Raw genomic sequence first — 18,950 nt, forward strand, 5'->3', positions numbered from 1 at the left:
AGAGAAAAGCCATTGTTGCATACTCATCAGGTTGGATGTACTGTGTGGTCATGTACACAACTTTCATACGTATATGAGAAAGAAAGCTGTCATGAGCCAATTTTGAATCTAAGCATATTAGAGTGTATGTGGGTGGGGGAAGGTATGGTAAAGGAATATTCTGGGTTTTCAACATATTGAACATAAAAAATTAAACTTGTCCCTCATTGTCCACTCACATGTGTAAATTAACACGTTTCAGTATGCTTATAATGGAAGCTTAGCAGGAAATTTTTAAATGTTTTGTTTTTGTAGCTAATTAATTAACATTTACGTCATCATGAAATTAAAATTCTATTGATTTGCAAATGCAAATTTATCTAATAATTCATTCAAGTATATGCTTAATTTTTTTTTTATTTGACCTTGTAATGTTTAATCAAAATGTTTTTTTTTTACTTCAAAATTACTGATTTCTGTCTGCCAGACTTCTCCAATCCCCTCCTCTCCATGATTGACTGCAAGCTCGTGGTCAGATGAGGAGCGTCTCGCTGCAACCCACAAGACCCAGGGGGCGTGGTTGGATCCAGATCCAACTCCTCCCACCTTACATATACCTAAACCTACCCATCTCCACCCCCTGATCCCTAAACCCACCCCATCTCCACCCCTAAACCTACCAATCTCCACCCCCTAGATGTGGATCCCCCTGGATCTTGTGGACTGCAGTGAGCCCTACTTGGGTCAGATCTGTCTCCATCCTATCAACAACCAATGGAAAGAACCAAGTACCCTCCACCACCGTCGCTACTTCCGTTACATTGCGACTTTAAATTATGTTTTATGATAGTTTCTGTGGGTAGTTGACTAAATTAATATGTGATTACCATTGTAAAACACTGAATTATTGCAAAATTTAGCTTTTGCCCAATTTAGCACTTTAAGCCCATGATATACTCATGCCAAGTTCTTTTTTGTTCTTTGCGTATGATTAAAAGAATACCTGAGCAGTGGTATAATATTAGGCAACATCCCAACCATATTTGTGCAATTTTTAATGCTATTTAAATGCCACAAGTTTGGGCAGTGTTTAGATAGCATTAACTACGGCTCTTTAAACAATAGATTCCTTTAAAGCAAACAGCTGAAAAACGTGCCAGTGTCATTTTGAATTGAGATTACAACTTTGCTTTCTACTATTAAGTAGCTCTCCAGTTTTGGTCTTGCGTTTCTCTTTTGCTCTGATCCAACAATCAATTTTCAAGCATGATCAGTGTTGGGGGTAACGCATTACAAGTAACGCGAGTTAAGTAATCATTAATCAATTACTTTTTTCAAGTAACTAGTAAAGTAACACATTACTTTTTTTTAAAATACCTGAGTTACTTTTTCAAATAAGTAGCGCAAGTTACTTTGTTTTCCCATTTATTGACTGACAGCTCTCCTGTCCCCATTTTGAGAGAAATTTGGAGTAAGTGCAGAGGCGTTGTGTGTAATGTGTAAACATGATGGTGGTTCCTGTAGTTCTAGACTAAATGTGAACATGCATTTACTCATCTCACTTGCATAAAAACAGATTCAGTATTCCTCAAAATGAATAAAACCGGTGCAATGCAAACCTGCAATAATTAAATGCATTAAATAACACAAATATCTTTTATGTATTTAATCCCATTTTATTAACCAATATCTTTGCTGCTGACCTTTGATGATACAGTTCAACCATATTAATAAGCAAAAGTGACTTAAGATAAACATGACATTTTCTTTTCTTTTTTTTTATTGCTGAAGAGTTTTGAGCTTTCTTCTCCTGCATTCTATGCTTCATGCAATCTAGAATGGCTGTCGCTTTTGGTGTGAAAGGGCCTTTACATTTGCCAAAAATATAAATTCTTACATAAAAAACAAACAAGCAAGCCCAGCCCAGATGAGAAAAAGTAACGCAAAAGTAACGTAACACATTACTTTCCATAAAAAGTAACTAAGTAGCACAATTAACTTTTTTAGGGAGTAACACAATATTGTAATGGATTACTTTTAAAAGTAACTTTCCCCAACACTGAGCGTCATTCACTGTGTCCCATGATTGTAAATTCTGCTTAAAATATATTTATACCGCCTCCATGCATTAAAGCATCACTATAAATGCAAATTTTGTTTGAAATACCCTCAGGTTGAAAACCCCCCAGAATATTCCTTTAAAAGTTACTTTGAAAGTGGATTGCTTGTTGTGAGTGAACCCAATCTCTCTCTGCAGAATGAACTTTCTGTGGCCCTGTTACAATGCTAATGTTTTGCGTTAAAGCACCTCTGTTCATTTATATATCGACAGACTTTGACTGCACCCAGAGCACCGTGTTCTGCATGACCTTTCTGAGAGGTTCAAGACTCCCACGTAACCCCACTGTGTCTGTGTGGTGTTAGCGTTGCCTTTTTGTCTGGCCATTTCTCAGGTTACGGGCTGGTGCAGGAGGAGCTGCTCTCCCCCGCTTCTATGCAGTACAGCCTGCCCTCTCCGCTGGGTGTCGAGCCCTACTGGCAGGAGGTGTCGAGTCTGGAGTGCGCGCCCATCGCCACCACTGAGGAGGACACTATGATGGAGATGTCGGACGTGCAGGTGTGGCCGGCGGGGGTTAGTCCGTCCCTGGTGACTGTGGAAGACTCGTCTCTGGATGGTAGTAGCCGTGCGGATGACTCGGAGGCTAACACATTGAGCCTGCCCTGCAGCAGTTTGGGGAGGCCCAGCAGTGGAGCCAGTGGGGCAAGCGGCTCCATCATGGAGCTGGAGGAAGAGGAGATTGAGGAAGATGACATACAGCACGAGCCGGTGTCGGCAAGCACAGAAAAGGCATGGGCCAGTGGTGCCGTCCCAAAGGCCAACTATAACGGGCAGGCTGGAGGTCAGAGGTCGGAGGGCAAAAGGACAGAGGTGGCAGTGGCAGCGGGCAACAGTTTGACTGGTGTAGCTAGAGGAGGAGGAAAGGGTGGAAAAGGGGCAAGTTCAGAGGAAAGGTTTTCTGTTCTTACAGGGCAACAGCTCTACGCTCAGTTGTGCGAGAGAACCGGACTGACCCGAGCCCTTGAACACAACGGGGACAGGTACAGATTGCGTTCCCATGTTAAAGCTGTGGTGTGGACTTCACTATTTTTGCAGAATTAGAACCATTATTAAAACTTTGAATGGTCCTTTAGACAGACAACTTTACACCATCTTTGTCCGTACCTCGTTTGCAGGCTCAGCGGCGGTGCCTTCCAGCCTTGCTCACAGGAGAAAGACTCCCTCCACAGCTGGTCCCAACCCAAAGCGAGGCAGACCATGGAGGCCATGATGTCACCGTCCTCGGACCATAATCAGTCACGTGTAGCACAGGAGGCCCTACTTACACCGGTATGTGATACAGGCCATTCGGAGGTCCTGCGGGGGCGTCTGCTGGGCACTCAGCCCTTTGATAAAGGGCTGGGTTTCTCCCATCAGGAGGGGGAATTACAGGCATGGGACCAGGACAGACGGAAGGCACAGGTGTGTCCCCTGGGCCTGTCCAGTCTGAGCAAAGAACATGATTTTGGGCACAGTCTTGACTTCAATTAATTTGTAATGATAATTAATCCAACTATTATTCCCTGCTTGCAGAAGGATGATCCAATAGATCTCGCCAGTGATCATCTACATGAAGAGCAGTTCACTGATGAGCATGGGAATGTTGTGAGCAAGGTAGGTCATCTGGTTTCTTTTAGGTATATAGAAGTTCAAACCGGTATATTTATCTGTCTCACCATTTTGAGATTATCATCAGTTATGATTGGTAATATTATTTTAAAGGGATAGTTCACACAAAAATGAAAATTCTGTCATTAATTACTCACCCACATGTCGTTCCAAACCCATAAGACCTTCTTTCACCTTCGGAACACATATTAAGATATTTTGATGAAATCTGAGAGCTCTCTGACCCTCCCATAAACAGCAAGGATCCTTACACGATCAAGGCTCAGAAATGTAGCAAGGAAATCGTTAAAATAATCAATGTGACATCAGTGGTTCAACCGTAATTTTACAAAGCTACGAGAATATTTTTTGTGCTCAAAGAAAACAATAATAACGACTTTATTCAACAATTTTGTTTCCTCCACGTCACCCTATAGCACCATTTTGAAGAGTATCATACGTAAACAAATGTATGTTGAATAAAATCGATATTTTTGTTTTCTTTGCGCACAAAAAGTAATCTCGTATCTTCGTAAAATTACAGAGTTCTGACCCTGCATAAACAGCAACTGAACTACCACGTTCAAGGCCCAGAAACGTAGTAAGGACATTGTTAAAATAGTCCATGATATCAGTGGTTCAGCTGTAATTTTATGAAGCTACAAGAAAAATTTTGGTTTGCAAAGAAAACAAAAATAAGGACTTTATTCAATAATGTTTTCTCTTCCGTGTCAGTCTTCCATGCGCATTCACAAGAATACCACAACACATACGTGTGGTCGCAGGAGCCGGTGTTCTGATGTAGAACATCCATCTCTTTTTGTTCATCATCTGTATATTCTGGTTTGAATAAGTAAGGCTGGGCAAAAAATTGCAAGTCTGTCTTCAGACATGTTTACGAAGACTGTTTTATGGTAGCCTATAGCGTGTCTTTCTCTGCTTGTAAACAAGGCTCAGTGCATCCGGGTTCTACGTCAGAACACCGGCTCTTGCGTCAACAAGATCACTTTTTGTGAATATTTTTACATAATTTCTTCATTTGTGTTCCGAAGATGAACAAAGGTCTTACGGGTTTGGAAATACATGAGGGACATAATGACAGACCCTTTAAGTTCATTCACTCAGAACATAGACTTGTTTAATGAAGGGAATATTTGTTCAGTTAATTAAACTAATGAAATAGTTTACCACTAGTTAACAACAAGCACAAGCCCAAATAACCACTAGTTAACAACAAGCACACTTACAAAGTGATTCAATCATCTGTTCACTTGTTCCTCTCCTTCCTTCTCCTTTTCTCCAGTTGGGCATGGATGTGAAAAGGGATGTCCAGACCGTGAAGCACTCCAGTCTACGGAGAGTAAAACACTGAAACAAACTCGAACTGTCCTGAAGGTACGCCTGGGATGGGTAAAATAATTAGAGTATTACATAAGAACAACTTTAAACTCATGAGGCAGGCTAGCTTTGCTAATCTTGAGTGATTCGTCCATCGGTTTTATGTTTTAGCCAGAGTGACTTTGCTTCAGATGTCTCTTCAATGTCTCTTTGAAGGAGCTATTTGTTCATGAAGGATTGCTCTTCCAGGGTCGAACATCCACTGCCAAACCATCTTTCACCTACGCACGACTGGGAGATAGGACGAGACATGGAGTGATGATGGAAAAAAACAAAACATGCAGCGAAAAAACAATACATTGCGCCCAAATCCTACAGTCAAGCCATGAAGAAGACCATGGCGCGCCACCAGAAAGCAACAAGGAGTTGGAGTTCTCTACCTGTAGTTTTGTAACATTTTTAACAGAAGAAAAAAGAAACATACAACTAGCATAGGGCATGAACTTTTTATACAAAACGCGAAGAAAACCACCAAAAAAAGCAACAAAAGTGCTTCCTGTCAACTGTAAATGCATGACTGACTGCTGGTGCATGACCTATGAGCTGTCATTATCTAAAAAACTGAAGGGGTACAAGGTAAAAGGCCGTTCCAGGACTGACAGCGGGGAGGGAAAAAACCTTTGGACCTTTGATCTTGAAAACGAGAGACTCTTGAAACAAAGGGTCTTGGGAACACAACAGCCCCCCAAAAAAGCAACAGTTCTTTTGTCAAATTGATTGTCATTACACAGCAGCATAGTGGATGCTAAGCCCGTCACGTCATTTCCCACAGGCCCTTTATCCTGTTATTCAATGTGATATATGCACTCTAATGCTATGTGAATGTGTGTCGGTGTGTGTGTCGGTATCTAACGCATGTGTACTCGCTTCTGGCTTGGTACTAAGCTTTTTTTCTAGATCAGTCAGAGCTCATTTGGTGTTTGCCATGGGAATGACAACAAGCCACTGTGCTCTCCTGCTCGTGAGCGTCCGCGTTCGTTTATTTCCATTTTGTGAAGCGTATCCGTGTTCCTTTGAACTGTCAGCCACCTTTTACTTTTTTAACTCTTGTTTTCAATTTCAAGCCCCCCTGTTTAAAAACACACAAATAAAATTAACTGATTTATTTGTTGCAGGTAGTGTAGCTTTGTATGTAACACCCAAAATGGCAACCTAAGGAGGGCATGTGCTTTCTCTGTCTGACAGTTCACAACTCTAACCTCTGACCTACCGACCATCCGTTCATCCACATCCATTGTAGCTCAGCTGCTCGACTAACAAACGCCCTGTCAGATCGATTTCAGACTAATGTAGCATTGCATGCTGGTTAACACGGCTTTTCATGCTGTTCTCTTGGGCCTGCACTCGGCCCGGATGTTTTTATTTATTTTCTATTTATTAATCAGTGCTGGTGGAAAAAAAACGATTATAGCTGTGACGTGTGGGGCTTGGGGGCTATCTCTGAGTAACTGCCTTTGTAATGTTTGGGATTTCAGATGAAGTTATGCACAAGGAAGCGTTTTAAACGAGTATTCTTTTTGTTTGTTTGTTTTCATTTAGATGTACAGTTAAAAATAGAGCGATAAATATACAGACAGCACTGTGAAACTCCACCTTAAAATTGACCCCTGAACTGTGAACTCACAACTGTCTGTCTCACTTTTTGGCTTCAAATGTCTCACTTTTACCAGTACCAACACACACCAACAAGGTTATGTGGTAACTATGGGAAGCTTAAACTACTTCTATTCATGTAACCGATTCCCTATTAACGTCATTTGCATGTGTTTTTTAGTTGTTATTCTTTTTTTAACTACGAAAGAGCCCAAACATACACAAAACTCTTGAATTATAGTCTACCAAAGCAATAATCTCAAACGTGCTGCAACAGTTGGAATACTGCGTTGTGGTCGGTATGTGTGTGTGTGTGTGTTTTTCTGTCTACGAGCGCTTGTGTGTTCAGTATATAGTGTATTAACCCGACATTTTAGTAGCATTTGTAAGACAAGACATATACGATTCAAGAGATATAACAGCATGCATGAGTATCTCACACCGTATGCAATTACGTGATCTACATGCCAACTCGAGTTCACTGAACGGTAGCTGTTTTACTTTAATGGACAAGGTTTCTTTGAATGACTGGTAAGCATAATGAAATCAGGTACGGTGCTCAGCATTTAATCACAGCACAGTAGCTTACATAGTCACGAGCACACCGTGATATACTGGCTCACACATTTGTGTAGTTTATGTTGAGGGATGTCATTGAATGAGTGAGTGAATGAATAAATGAACTTATCCTTCAAACTAAAAAAAACTAAGCATTTATGGAATGCATGGACAATTGGACGAATGACAATGATTGTATTTTCATATTTAATCAGATCCTAGTGTTTTTGTTGATTTCATGAAATTGTGTGCTTTGTGAGACTGCACACGTCCCTTCACATTAAACCCCTCATGAGTTTTGCCTTCACTGTATATTATTTTCTACAGTTCACTCAGGAGTATGTTGACAGATGACTTTTTCTTCCATTATTCTAGTTAATACACTGTAACTGTAAATCCTACATCCACTCAAAGGAGTATAAGAAATATAAGGGGTGTTGGGAAGTGGGTAAGGGAAGTGACCTCAGCATGAAGGACATGGATACATGTTCAATATCTTATCGCTGCTGTAATTATTAACCAAGACATAAAATTTCAGAAAACAAAGGGGGGAAAGGAAGAGAATGTTTTTAAGTAATTAATTTATATTTATTTATTTATTTATTATTTGTTTAAGGAACCAAACGATTTAACATTGCAATCATGATGTATTAAAAAACAGTTTATGTACAATGTTTAACTGTTGCAAAAATAGACTTCACCTATACTCCTTTAGAATGGATTAATGACAATATAAATGCAATATCGTATTACTCTGTACTAAGGAATGCAACTGCGCACATGCACAGAAAAAATATGTTTTTAATAAAGAATATATGTATAAATAATTAGAATGCTATGCACCCTTATTAGAGTTGTTATGTATGTACTTTAAGTATATTAGTTAGAATCCAGTAATACATACATGCCCATGTCATGGGGAATGTTGAGGCTTTGTAGCTATTTGAACATGTTTTAATTTCCTTTTTTTTATTATTATTGTAACAGAGGGAGGAAATACTAACATTGAATATGTATACAAACCTTTTATTCAGATTCATTCTGATATGAAGATATGTATAGATCATTTACCCTGCACACCAGCTCAGATCATTTACAAAAATTAATAAAGAAAGATGTGACATATTGTGACACTGTGTGCGTGTGTAACAGAATGTGCCAAATATTACTGATATGTATTTAGTTTATAAAACTAGTATTAACGTAAAATAATGAATGAACGGAGACTATAGGATGGGTTCAAACTTGTCACCATTGTCACAATTATTATTTTTTTAATTATTATATTTTGCATATCCAGTAGTCTATTAAATTTGCATATCCACATGTATTAAACAGTAGCCATTTATTTTTTTTCTGATGTGGCTGTCAAAAGAAAATTAATTAGGATTTTCAAACATTTTTTTACAGAATGTGTGATACTTAAAAATATTCTAAAATAACTACCAACTTAAAAAAAAGTTAAAATTAAGAGAAAATCAAACCGTTCTTACAGAAAACACTAAAATCATCAAGTAATTTCGGTTGAGATGTTGCCATGAAAGTACACAAATGGCAAGTAAAGTTTTGTCCATGAATCAGTGTAGCGGTGTAACACGTGTAAACGTCGAAAAAACTACATTTCCCATCGCGCTGTTGTAATACCGCCGCGTACCACTGGAGGCGCCGCTGCATCTCCGTTTTAAATAGCCCTTTCCTGCTCGTGTTTTGCTGAGTGCGTGGTGTGTGCGTGAGAGAGAGAAAACGTGGTCACGGAGAAGGCTAGCATTTTAGCTAGTTTGCGAGTGTGAATGTGTGAATGAAGTGTATTACAGGCTCAAATATTTAGTATTATTTATTTTTTTATGTAGTCAAGTTTGCCACAAACGGACAAGGTAAATAATTATAGAAAGTAACTTGATACCGAAGTGCTGCTAACATATACATTTTCCGGTTAAATTCGAGCTAAACTGTTTTATGCTTTTGCGCTAAGGTGCAGAGACACTATTTGGTTAAGGCAGCTGGCTGAATTTGTGATTGCACTAGTGTTGAAAATGTCCATGGGCAGTCAGAAGACCACCAGTCAGGCTATTCCGACCACCAGACGAGTCACAATCAACGATGCGGCCCATATGCCTCACGATTACTCTACAACGCCCGGAGGGACCCTTTTTAGTACGACTCCTGGAGGTAAATGTCACGTTTGGGGGTATTCGCAACTGTCGCAGTTCATGCATTGTTTTTGTTTTGACCGCGACATAGCGATGCATCTCCGCTCGCATTGTCTTTGTGCTTGACAGACCGCGGTGCGCGTGCTCATAACCCTCCAGCCTGCATGTATTGTATTGTTTGCTGAGGAAAAATCTGAAACATTTCTCTCATGAAAAATAGAAAAATTATCTTGTGTCTGTTATAATTACGTTTATGTTTTATTATGTGCATTGTGGATTTTGTGAGATGACAAAATTTGTAAACAGTCGACAAAAGAGGACGTGATGCCCCTCGAGGCATGTGACTATGTTGATTTCCCATTGTAAACGGCCACTTCTGCTTTTCTAGTGGATAAGGACAACTATTCTTATTATTGTAAATATTGTATCAATCATTGTTTGTCTGAATCATCAGATGAGTCGTGATGTAACACTCAATAGTCACCTGACAAAAATTCCCAAGAGCAATATATCATGCTTGATTTCTATGCATGAACCAATAGGTTTTGTTTATAGGTTTTCCAGGCTGTTTTCTACACCATTAGCTTGTCCTCACTGTGTGAATGTAGTTCAAGGATGTTTGTGTGTGACGGTTCACAGTAGGTTCAACAGGGCTGATAGGAGGAGAGCTGATAGTATGTTCTCACTACTTCATTTCAGCCTGTTGGCTTGTGCTTTTCTGTACTGATAAGGAAAAAATGTAATGAAAAATAGGGTGTCAAACAATGACACTTTACAAGGTTCAGCTTTTAATGATGCAACTCTTGAATGTTGTAAACTTCACAGTCATAGGAACATGTTTAGACATGTTTAGATCGAATGTAACCCACAATACTAACATGGCAGTTACTGAATGCACTTGGCTGGCCTCCATGTTTTCACAGGCTTGTCGGTCAACTTTGCTCTTGTAGCCTGTTCTAGGACTGTTGTTTCCTTCCCGTAATATAATCTTGATTTGATTACTAAATTATTATATAGGCACCCGGATCATCTATGACCGTAAGTTCCTGCCGCAGCTCCCCGCTGGCCCGCACACCTCCCTGCTGCCTCCCTGACATTCCGGGGGTGACCAGTCCTCCTACGGTCACCATGAATAATGACAAGGCCTACCCCAAAAAGACTGTCAATAATAACAGCATCAGCCCCCTGGCGGACAAGAGCACAGGTAAGAAGCTTGTAAAGCCTGACAAATTAAATTATCACATTTTATTATATTTATAATAATAATAAAATATAATGACAACAATAAAAAGTTTGTTTTAGTATAATAAAAGGAGGGCTTAGAAATGTATGTCAAATGTAATGCAGTAGGCTTTATAGGGTTACATTTTTCATTTTGTTCTGTAATTTCAAGGGGATGATGCCCAGTTTGAAATGGATATCTAACTACAACAGAGGACCTGCTACACAAAGGAGGCGATGACTGTAACAAGTATTACTGTGATGATAACTGTTCCCTGAGAGGATAAATGCACAGAAGACTTCTCCTTCCATGTCATCTGTCTTTTTTCTTTCATTTATCTGCTGTTTAAATGATATTTTCCTTTCCTGTACTGATGCTGTTTTTCCAGACGTGCACAAAGCCATTACTTTAGATTCTCAACATCAGCTAACACTGTTGTGCCTGAAAGAGCCACTATCTCAGATGACAGATAGTGCATCCCAAGCACATCGATGCAGCTCTACTTCTGCCTAAGACATGGAGGACATCTCACAGGCCACCATGTGACATTGTTTTTTTGTTTTTTGTTTTTATACAGATTTGTGTAGTTTTACAGAATGGTCAGTAGAGGGAGCAACGGTTCTCTTCGTGGTTTTCTCATCAAGAATCATGTGGTGGAAATCCAGATGCCAACTCTTATAAATTTACATACCGCGATCAGTGAATTTGACCACTTTCCATTTGGCATTGATAATTTTTGTAATGTAAAATCGAATTTCTGTTCATCCTAATGAGTATGCTCACCTAAAGTGTCATTCAACAGAATATTTCTTTTTTTTTTTGCTATGAAGTTCTCTAAAACTGCCCTCTTATTTCTGAAGAGACATTTAAGCATTTAAAAAAAATCAATAAACACCAGAGAATTGATAAGTGTTTTCCTTATTCTTCTGCTGTTGCTGATTTTCTCATTTAAAAAAACAAAACAAAAAAAACATTTATTACCATTATGAAAACACTTTATTACATCTGGTCATTTACATACTCTACTATTTACAAATTAGGGAAACACACACAGCTTTCAAAAATAGCATTCAGTAATCCAGGTGCCTCAGTGCAGGATACCTCGTGATTCCATGTGAAAATACTGTACAAATTAAAGCAATTTATCTTCATTTGTGCTTAAATATGTATTTCTGGTTTAAGGAACATATCTAAAGTGCAAGTGTTGAGTTCATTTGGGGCTTGGAAACTCAGTGGCAGCCACATTCTTCTACAACCATCCCTTCGTGGTGTCTCGTGAACATCTTGCCGTTCTCATAGTAGAGCATTGAGAGTGGGGCCAGATGGGTGGGTACGCAGGACAAGCATGGGACGCGATCTGGGTGGTGCAGATTCAAAAGACTCTGCAAATGAGAAGACGACAAACATTAGAATCAGTCTGGCAAAGAGTAAACATTGTAATTGCAACTATTATAAAAGATTTATAGATTCTTACCTGCATATAGGCATGGTTGGTGGGGGTGAAGGTCTCATCTACAGGTGTAGGACAGCTCCCTTCACATCGATAGGCATTATACCGCTTTGGATAAACAATCCAGTCACTCCAACCGATCTGATCGAAATCTACCCACATATCCACCTTTCTGCAGAGAGATTTCTTCTCCCCTTCATTTTGTGAAACACCAGGAGTCACGCTAGCTGCTGCATCACGCACTCTGTCGTCGGGCCGGTGGTTCCTCCTGTGACGCCGAGGCACAGGTTCACCTCCACCACCGGCCCGGTCCAGAGCTACGTACTTGGAGTGCTCAGCAGTCTGGATGAGAGTGGACGCCTTTGCCTGGTTCTGCTTGGAGTAAACCACCATCATGATTCTGTTGGCTGTCAGATGCTGGATGTTCTCGTGCCCCTCACCCTCCGATCCTGCAGGCATCTGAACGGGTTCCTCTGAGAACATGCTCTCACCTTGGTGCAACCAGTACTTGAGCAGCACCGTGATGTTGAAGACCCTCCAGGAGGAATGGGAAGTGGTTGAGTCAATCGGTTTGGCTTTCACAGTGCCAAGGTGATTCCGTGCTTCATTGCAAGGGCTTTGATCGCACTCACGTTTGGATGCATGATAAATGTCCACCTCCATCTCAGAGGCGAATGCTGGAAGACGAATGCGAAGCTCAGACCGCTGGACGTTGTCGTTCACTGATATGGAGGACATGTCAAATGTCACGGCTAGTTTGTCACCAAACTGATGGCAACCTGGAAAAATATTTGGACAAGAAATTAGTGACTGGTCAAAGGACAGACAGTTAGAAAGGATAAGTGATGTGTGGTGCTTAATTATCTTAAAGGATGTTTTCACACATGGCCACATTCGGGACAAGCAGTTAATAAAGTAGAAAGTTCTAATTGTTTAGATGTGTATTGCTGCCCAAGCCACTTTGAAACAGACGTCTTGAAGCTAATACACACGCTAACTAATAAGCATAATGCACGATTTGGCTATTAGCCTAGAACCAGCTAAACTACTAGGCTACCTATCAAATTATTTTCAACGGGGGAAGAGATTAGTTTTGCGATAATGATCGGCGGGTGACTTTATACTGCTACTTACTAGCCCAAGTAAACAAATAAATAAATGCGAATAAAGCACTGTTTTAATTTATTTCATTTTTTACTCGAGATAACACGAATTCTGTAGGAATATAGTTAGTATTCGCGAATGACCGCTGAATGCAGACTGGCCGTGCAATAAAATCCATGCGCTTATTTCGTTTTTAATTTATTACAAATTGTTTAATTCAATTAATATCATTTTTAACATCTAAAAAAAACAAACTAAATGACCGTAGGCTATTGCAAAACGTTATAATGTTAATGTGTAATGTAAAAAAAAAACTTACTACTTACTCTTGGCGACGAGACTCAAAACCGAATCGGACTCATAAAGAGTTGGATTTTCATGACTCATATGTTTGTCGTCTACGGACAGAAGTGTCCGGAAGAGGTGCAGCATATACAGCGGATAACTGTTGGTGTGTCGGCCGTGACCCGCCTGACCTCCGCCGCTCCTGCCAGGTGCTCTCATCCCGCTCCTGAACGCCTCCTGGAGTCCAGGGAACGACGCCGTGGAGCTCACCAGACTGACCCAGAGCGCGAGGACTGCGCTCAGGACCCCGCAGGTAAACCGCCTCATGTCAAATCTAGGTTATAATTCACCACGCTGAGGAGGAACGCTGTCCCTGAGATCTTTCTTCTACACCGTCCTCTGGAAAGTGAATGTCACGAGTGCTGGCTGGCCATCTAAATTCACTTATAGAAACTTGCAGTCTTTTGATGGTCTGTGAGGTCCTTTGGGTCTTTGAAGTGCCCCTGTGATCCTTAAAGTGATACATGTCCGTGGGTCGTCGTGTATCGAAACCAAGTCTTTTGTGCGTCAAAAGGTGTGAAAGCATTAATTCTTCTCCTGGAGCATTGTGTATTGGAGGTTCTTTTGAAAATGTGCTTAAACAATAATATTAGTGAACTACATTTGTTCATCAATGTCACTTTGATTAAAAGGAGAAAAACACCCTGATTGATGGATTATTTCTTAGTTTGAATGAAAATAGAGGAAGTAAATTTGTTTCTATGGCTTTTCATTGTACCACAAGGACATAATAATAGTAATTAGGCCTATTTCATTGAAAATCTTCACAGTTTTGACACGATACCGCCTCATTTGGCTGCTTGATTTTACAAATCACAGCATGTTATGACAGTATTGTTGTGGATGATTGTAATCCACTCCAGGTAAACCAGTTTCTACTTTAACAAGGGGGAGACATTTTGTTGATAAAATATAAAATATATTTAATATTCATATAGCTATTGTAGCCTATTTAGCAATCGGTATGCCAATAAGTACAACATGATAAATTTTTTAAAAATGAAATGTTTTTTTTTGTTTGTTTTTTCATCATGAGCAATTCGTGACCTTCTAGATAAGAGCAATGAATTATTAATTTGAACCTATTCGATTGCCAGTCATGTTTTGGATAAGGTTTGAATTATGGAATCATTATTTTTTATTAAAATTAAAAGCAAAACGTCAGATTTCAGATCTAATCTGACAATTATGCATCATAATCCATTTTTACGCATAGATTTGAAAAGCATAACCCACAGACAATTTCTCTCTCTCTCTCTTCTTACCACGTATTAAAGCTTGCTTTCTTTCTTTCTTTCTTTCTTTCTTTCTTTCTTTCTTTCTTTCTTTCTTTCTTTCTTTCTTTCTTTCTTTCTTTCTCTTCTGTTACGTATTAAAGCATCTAATCCAACAGGGGGCGCTGCCTTCAAAGCTTCACCTTCTCTCCAACGCCAACTTGTCTCTTCAGAATGATTTGCCAAATAGTTATCAAATGATAAACTCATGAATTCTCTCTGTAGGCAACTAAAAATATCGACTGCGCATCACTTCTCTCGTTGTGTTGACAAGCTCTGCGCTAATTTTGAGTGCTCAGGTGAGATTCAGATGACGGATGGAGCATGGGTACACTGCTGTGAGGGCCGCTGTGAGGTACACACACATTATTTCCCATCACAGAATTGAAGCAGACCAGATGTGAATGTCAGTGGCAATCTCACACATAGTAACACTGATAAGCAAGACAGAAATTGGCACTGAGCCTTTCACCCACATAAGAAGCCATTTGATGCTAATGAGGGTCAGATCTTATAGGCTACATTTATTCTCCATTGTTTTGTCAGATCTTTGTGAATTGTGGCTTGAAATACTTTGTTTTTCACTAAAATACACTTTTGTGTGTGTATACACATGTCCTATCTATCCATCCATCCATCCATCAGTGCTGTTTTCTGAGTTTCTTGCCTTGTACAGTAGATTTTGGTGTTTTTACAGTATTATTAACAGTTTTGTAACCCATGTTGTCTACACATTGATCTATAATAAAACAAGTGCAAAAAAAACCCCCCAGAATTTAAAATGAAAATATCAATGAAATTCAAGTGGTTATTAAAAATTTTAGGTGTGTTGCTGGATATGGTCATGTGACCTATGCTCGGGTTATATAAAGAAAAGTAACAAAAAACAGGTAAAAAAAGAAAGAAAATGTTATTGTATCTACCAACAAGATGTGTGATTTCATCCTCAGTCTCCTGTATCCATCTTTACAAAGTTAAGAAATATATTTTTTTATATATATATATATATGATGAATTTATCATGCTATCCATCCATTCATCCATCGTAGCTGTCTAGCCATCTATTGACCTTTTTCTGGCATGGATTTTAAACTTGAGATTAGTGCGGCTGTTTATGATTGATGTGTATGTGTGGTATAATATGGACGTGACGCTGCTGTGACAGACATGCCTTGCTCTGGGCAGACAACCTAATTAATCTCCAGAGACCGTGATTGCTGTAAATCAGTTGGCAAAACAGAGACCTTAGGCCTCTCCGGTAGAGGAAAAAACGGGAGCATGGAGAAGGAAAACAGAATCAAGCCCTTTGTGTGGTGCTGGAAGAAAAGTGCACACTTGCGTTAGGGACGGCAACAAAACAAAAAGGCCATGAAATATGAAAGGGCCGCCTTTGTGTCATTTGAATAATTGGGATAATTACCTTCTGTCCGGCGAAGCACCTGCATTGAAATAAGCCTTTGATAGCAACTTAAATCCAGTGAGATGGTGCTGTTTGATTAAGATTCAAGCAGACGCCGTCTCTGCCTTTACAGCAGCTGGAGAGATCACTGTGTCAACAGACTGACTACACACCTCTGAATGCATATGCGATAATATACAAAAAAAAACCAGAGGGTGGTGTAACTTATGCCTTGCTGCAGGCAGTATTTTAGGGGTTTAATAAACCTCATCTCATTATCAAAGTGCAGATAATGTGAGGCTTTATTATTATTATTTGCTAATTCTATCCAGACCTGAGACTTTCAAAGCAGGCAGGACGTCATGTGTCTACAGATATCTCAGTATAGGAGATAAACAGATAGTCTTTAAGCACCTACAAAGCTATCTTTTTTTAATTTGGTTCCACTGCCAGGAATCCATAGATGAGCAGCGTCTCTCATTAAACCTCAGTCCTGACATTGTTCGCTGGGAATAGCTTTTTTTCTGTCAGTCTGATAGCAGAAATTGCAGGGACATTGTAACATGAAGGCAATGAAATAGCTCAGAAAGTAGACGTTTTGTTACTTTTTATTCTCAAAGCATTGGAGGCAACACAGTATACCGACAAAGATCATTGTTGCTTCAGGCTTGAATCCCACACCACAATGTGCTCATTATGGATTCCTTGATTTCATTTTGACCATGGACAGGTCAATATGGCTTTAGGTTCAGAATCCAGAATGGATCCATGCTGTATCTGTAACTCTTGCTGAGAAGGCACAATATATATTTGAGTTCTTTTTATTATTATAATAGAGATCACAGAATAATGTGGTTTCCAGTTAGTTGTGGAATCCTCTTTCATGCATCTTGAATGTTTGCGAGGGCCATTGATGATCCTTTATCAATGCTTTTATTAGATGGCTGAGTATAAATACATTCAAGCTTTTCTTTAGTCTGCACTATTATGGTCAGTAATCTATCACTAGTCCTTTTCTCTCTACGACAGCCAACCATGTGCCACTCTGAATCTGCCACGGTGAACATCAAGATTTTCAGGGCAGCTGGAATTGACAGAAATGGAGCATTTGCCTCCAAGACAGGATAATGAGTATCTGTGTGTTTTTTTGTTTTTGTTTTTTTTTTAAGAAATTTGGACAAAATGCTCACTTCAAAATACTGCTGCTGCATCTCTGTGCTGTTCTTTGATGCTGAGGCTCAAAAGAAATATCAGGGATGAAAATTTCACAATTTGGCTGTACTTGTTTTGGAAACATTACTGGTTGTGAGGATCAGAAAGAAATTCTGCACTGGTTCGTAAACGGAAATAATGTAAATGAATAAATGAAATAATAAAATACAAGATTAACCTCATTGATTAACCTCCTGTTACTGTATACACTAGCTTTCAAAGGTTTGGGAGCAGTATGTTGTTGTTTTTGAATGTTTTTATGCTTAGCAAGACTGCAATTATTTTAAGAAGGGAGTCCCTTGCAAAGGAATCATCCGATTTGGGGGTCCGAGGAATCAAAAGGTTCAAACCCCCCTGATCTAGAATCCAGTCACTTTCCTAATTGCTGGCTCATTTAAAAGAGGTCCAAATCTAAAGCAGATTGGTCATTTCATAACATTTAGCTTTGAGTTAGAGAAATGGGTGACACATGTTATGGATTTCAGCCACATCCCATAGATGAAAGCCTTATTTTTAAGATCAAAGGCAGATCCTTTCATTTAAAAGCTGTACTTCTCCACAAATTGGAACTCTTGTCTCGGCAAACTTCCTATGATGTTTTAAATCAAAGATTTCAAAAACCCTTATGTCATGTCCAAACAAATATCTTTAGGCCCAGCGTGTAAATTGAGGTCACTGTACTCAAAAGCGGCATGAATGTTGGACAGATAACAGGGTTTGCTTTCTGAAGGCTGAAGTGTGTTTGTGATATGTGTGTCACAGCAGTGGGTGATAATGCCACCTCCCAAAGCTGGCCAGGCAAACATCAGCATAGCGCCTTATCGCTGATTTTGTGCCACCACACCGCAGCTTTGGATCCAAACAGTTCTACTGTTGAATGTGGAAATAAATAAAGAAATAAACTTTCTTTTGAGCGGAAGAGGCTTAGGAGAGATGAATTAGGCTTTCTTGGATAAACTGTCAGTCTGGTTTATCATGCTACAGAACTGTATCTATTTCTGCTTGTCAACAAATTTCGCTCTGATTGGCGGTGACAGTCTTACATTTAGAGTTAAATTCAACAAAACCTCTTGTCTTCAAGTTATGGGGCAATGCTTACGTCAAACGCTGGAAATGCAACATGCTTGAAAGGCCTGCTGAGAAATGACAAGGAATTCTTTGTTTAAAGGTGCCATAGAATGAAAAACTGTCTTTACCCTGGCATATTTAAATAATAACAGTTCTGTACATGGAAATGACATACAGTGAGCCTCAAACACCATAGTTTCCTCCTTCATATGTAAATCTCGTGATTAAAAAAGACCACTGAAAAACAGGCGAATCAGAACATAACACCGACTGTGACGCAACAGTCAGGATCACTACGCCCCCACCATTTGCATAAACCCGCCCTTGTTCTAAGCCGGCCGAACCATCAGAAGCTCTGCAGGTATTGTAAATAAACAAGCGCGGACAACAGCGAAAATAACAAAATAAATGTTATGTTCCAGGCCGTGCAGGGGGTGTGAAGTGCAGGGATGGGTTGGTGTCTGTATTCAGAAAGGCACAGAAAGCAAATAA

The 18,950-nt window shown here is 39.6% G+C and overlaps 2 protein-coding genes and 1 pseudogene across 3 annotated transcripts in view; 2 read left to right on the forward strand and 1 right to left on the reverse strand.

Annotated features, from left to right (window-relative positions):
• Positions 1–7,540, forward strand: part of ank1b (ankyrin 1, erythrocytic b) — a gene marked incomplete at its 5' end in the record, with an annotated part of 78,732 nt that extends 71,192 nt beyond the window's left edge. Inside the window, 5 exons of the mRNA XM_079394770.1 lie at positions 2,433–3,078; positions 3,214–3,499; positions 3,611–3,691; positions 4,989–5,080; positions 5,273–7,540. Of these exons, the coding sequence (XP_079250896.1) occupies positions 2,433–3,078; positions 3,214–3,499; positions 3,611–3,691; positions 4,989–5,057 (1,082 nt within the window). The 3' untranslated portion in view covers positions 5,058–5,080; positions 5,273–7,540. The remainder of the gene's footprint in view (positions 1–2,432; positions 3,079–3,213; positions 3,500–3,610; positions 3,692–4,988; positions 5,081–5,272) is intronic.
• Positions 7,541–8,946: 1,406 nt separating this feature from the next.
• LOC306855883 (eukaryotic translation initiation factor 4E-binding protein 2-like) lies at positions 8,947–11,750 on the forward strand (annotated as a pseudogene). The gene is made up of 4 exons (XR_013786126.1): positions 8,947–9,108; positions 9,207–9,403; positions 10,402–10,588; positions 10,778–11,750. The product of XR_013786126.1 is annotated as a eukaryotic translation initiation factor 4E-binding protein 2-like (transcript).
• On the reverse strand, positions 11,586–15,119 carry LOC306855868 (nodal homolog 2-A-like). Its single transcript, XM_079394803.1, has 3 exons — positions 13,487–15,119; positions 12,081–12,835; positions 11,586–11,988 (listed from the first exon to the last, which is right to left on the reverse strand). Exons 1-3 carry the CDS (start codon positions 13,770–13,772, stop codon positions 11,836–11,838), a joined length of 1,194 nt encoding a protein of 397 aa, XP_079250929.1. The 5' UTR covers positions 13,773–15,119; the 3' UTR covers positions 11,586–11,835.
• Positions 15,120–18,950: the final 3,831 nt, after the last annotated feature.

The sequence above is a fragment of the Barbus barbus genome, assembly GCF_936440315.1.
Source record: "Barbus barbus genome assembly, chromosome: 36".
NCBI lineage: Eukaryota > Metazoa > Chordata > Actinopteri > Cypriniformes > Cyprinidae > Barbus > Barbus barbus.

What these genes read in the sequence shown, in the direction of transcription:
- LOC306855868 (XM_079394803.1), bottom strand. Translation starts at nt 13,772, where the DNA reads ATGAGGCGGTTTACCTGCGGGGTCCTGAGCGCAGTCCTCGCGCTCTGG. An exon ending in TTTGAGTCTCGTCGCCAAGA is followed by an intron (nt 12,836 to 13,486) that starts GTAAGTAGTAAG and finishes ATATTTTTCCAG; the next exon opens with GTTGCCATCAGTTTGGTGAC. An exon ending in CCAACCATGCCTATATGCAG is followed by an intron (nt 11,989 to 12,080) that starts GTAAGAATCTAT and finishes TCTCATTTGCAG; the next exon opens with AGTCTTTTGAATCTGCACCA.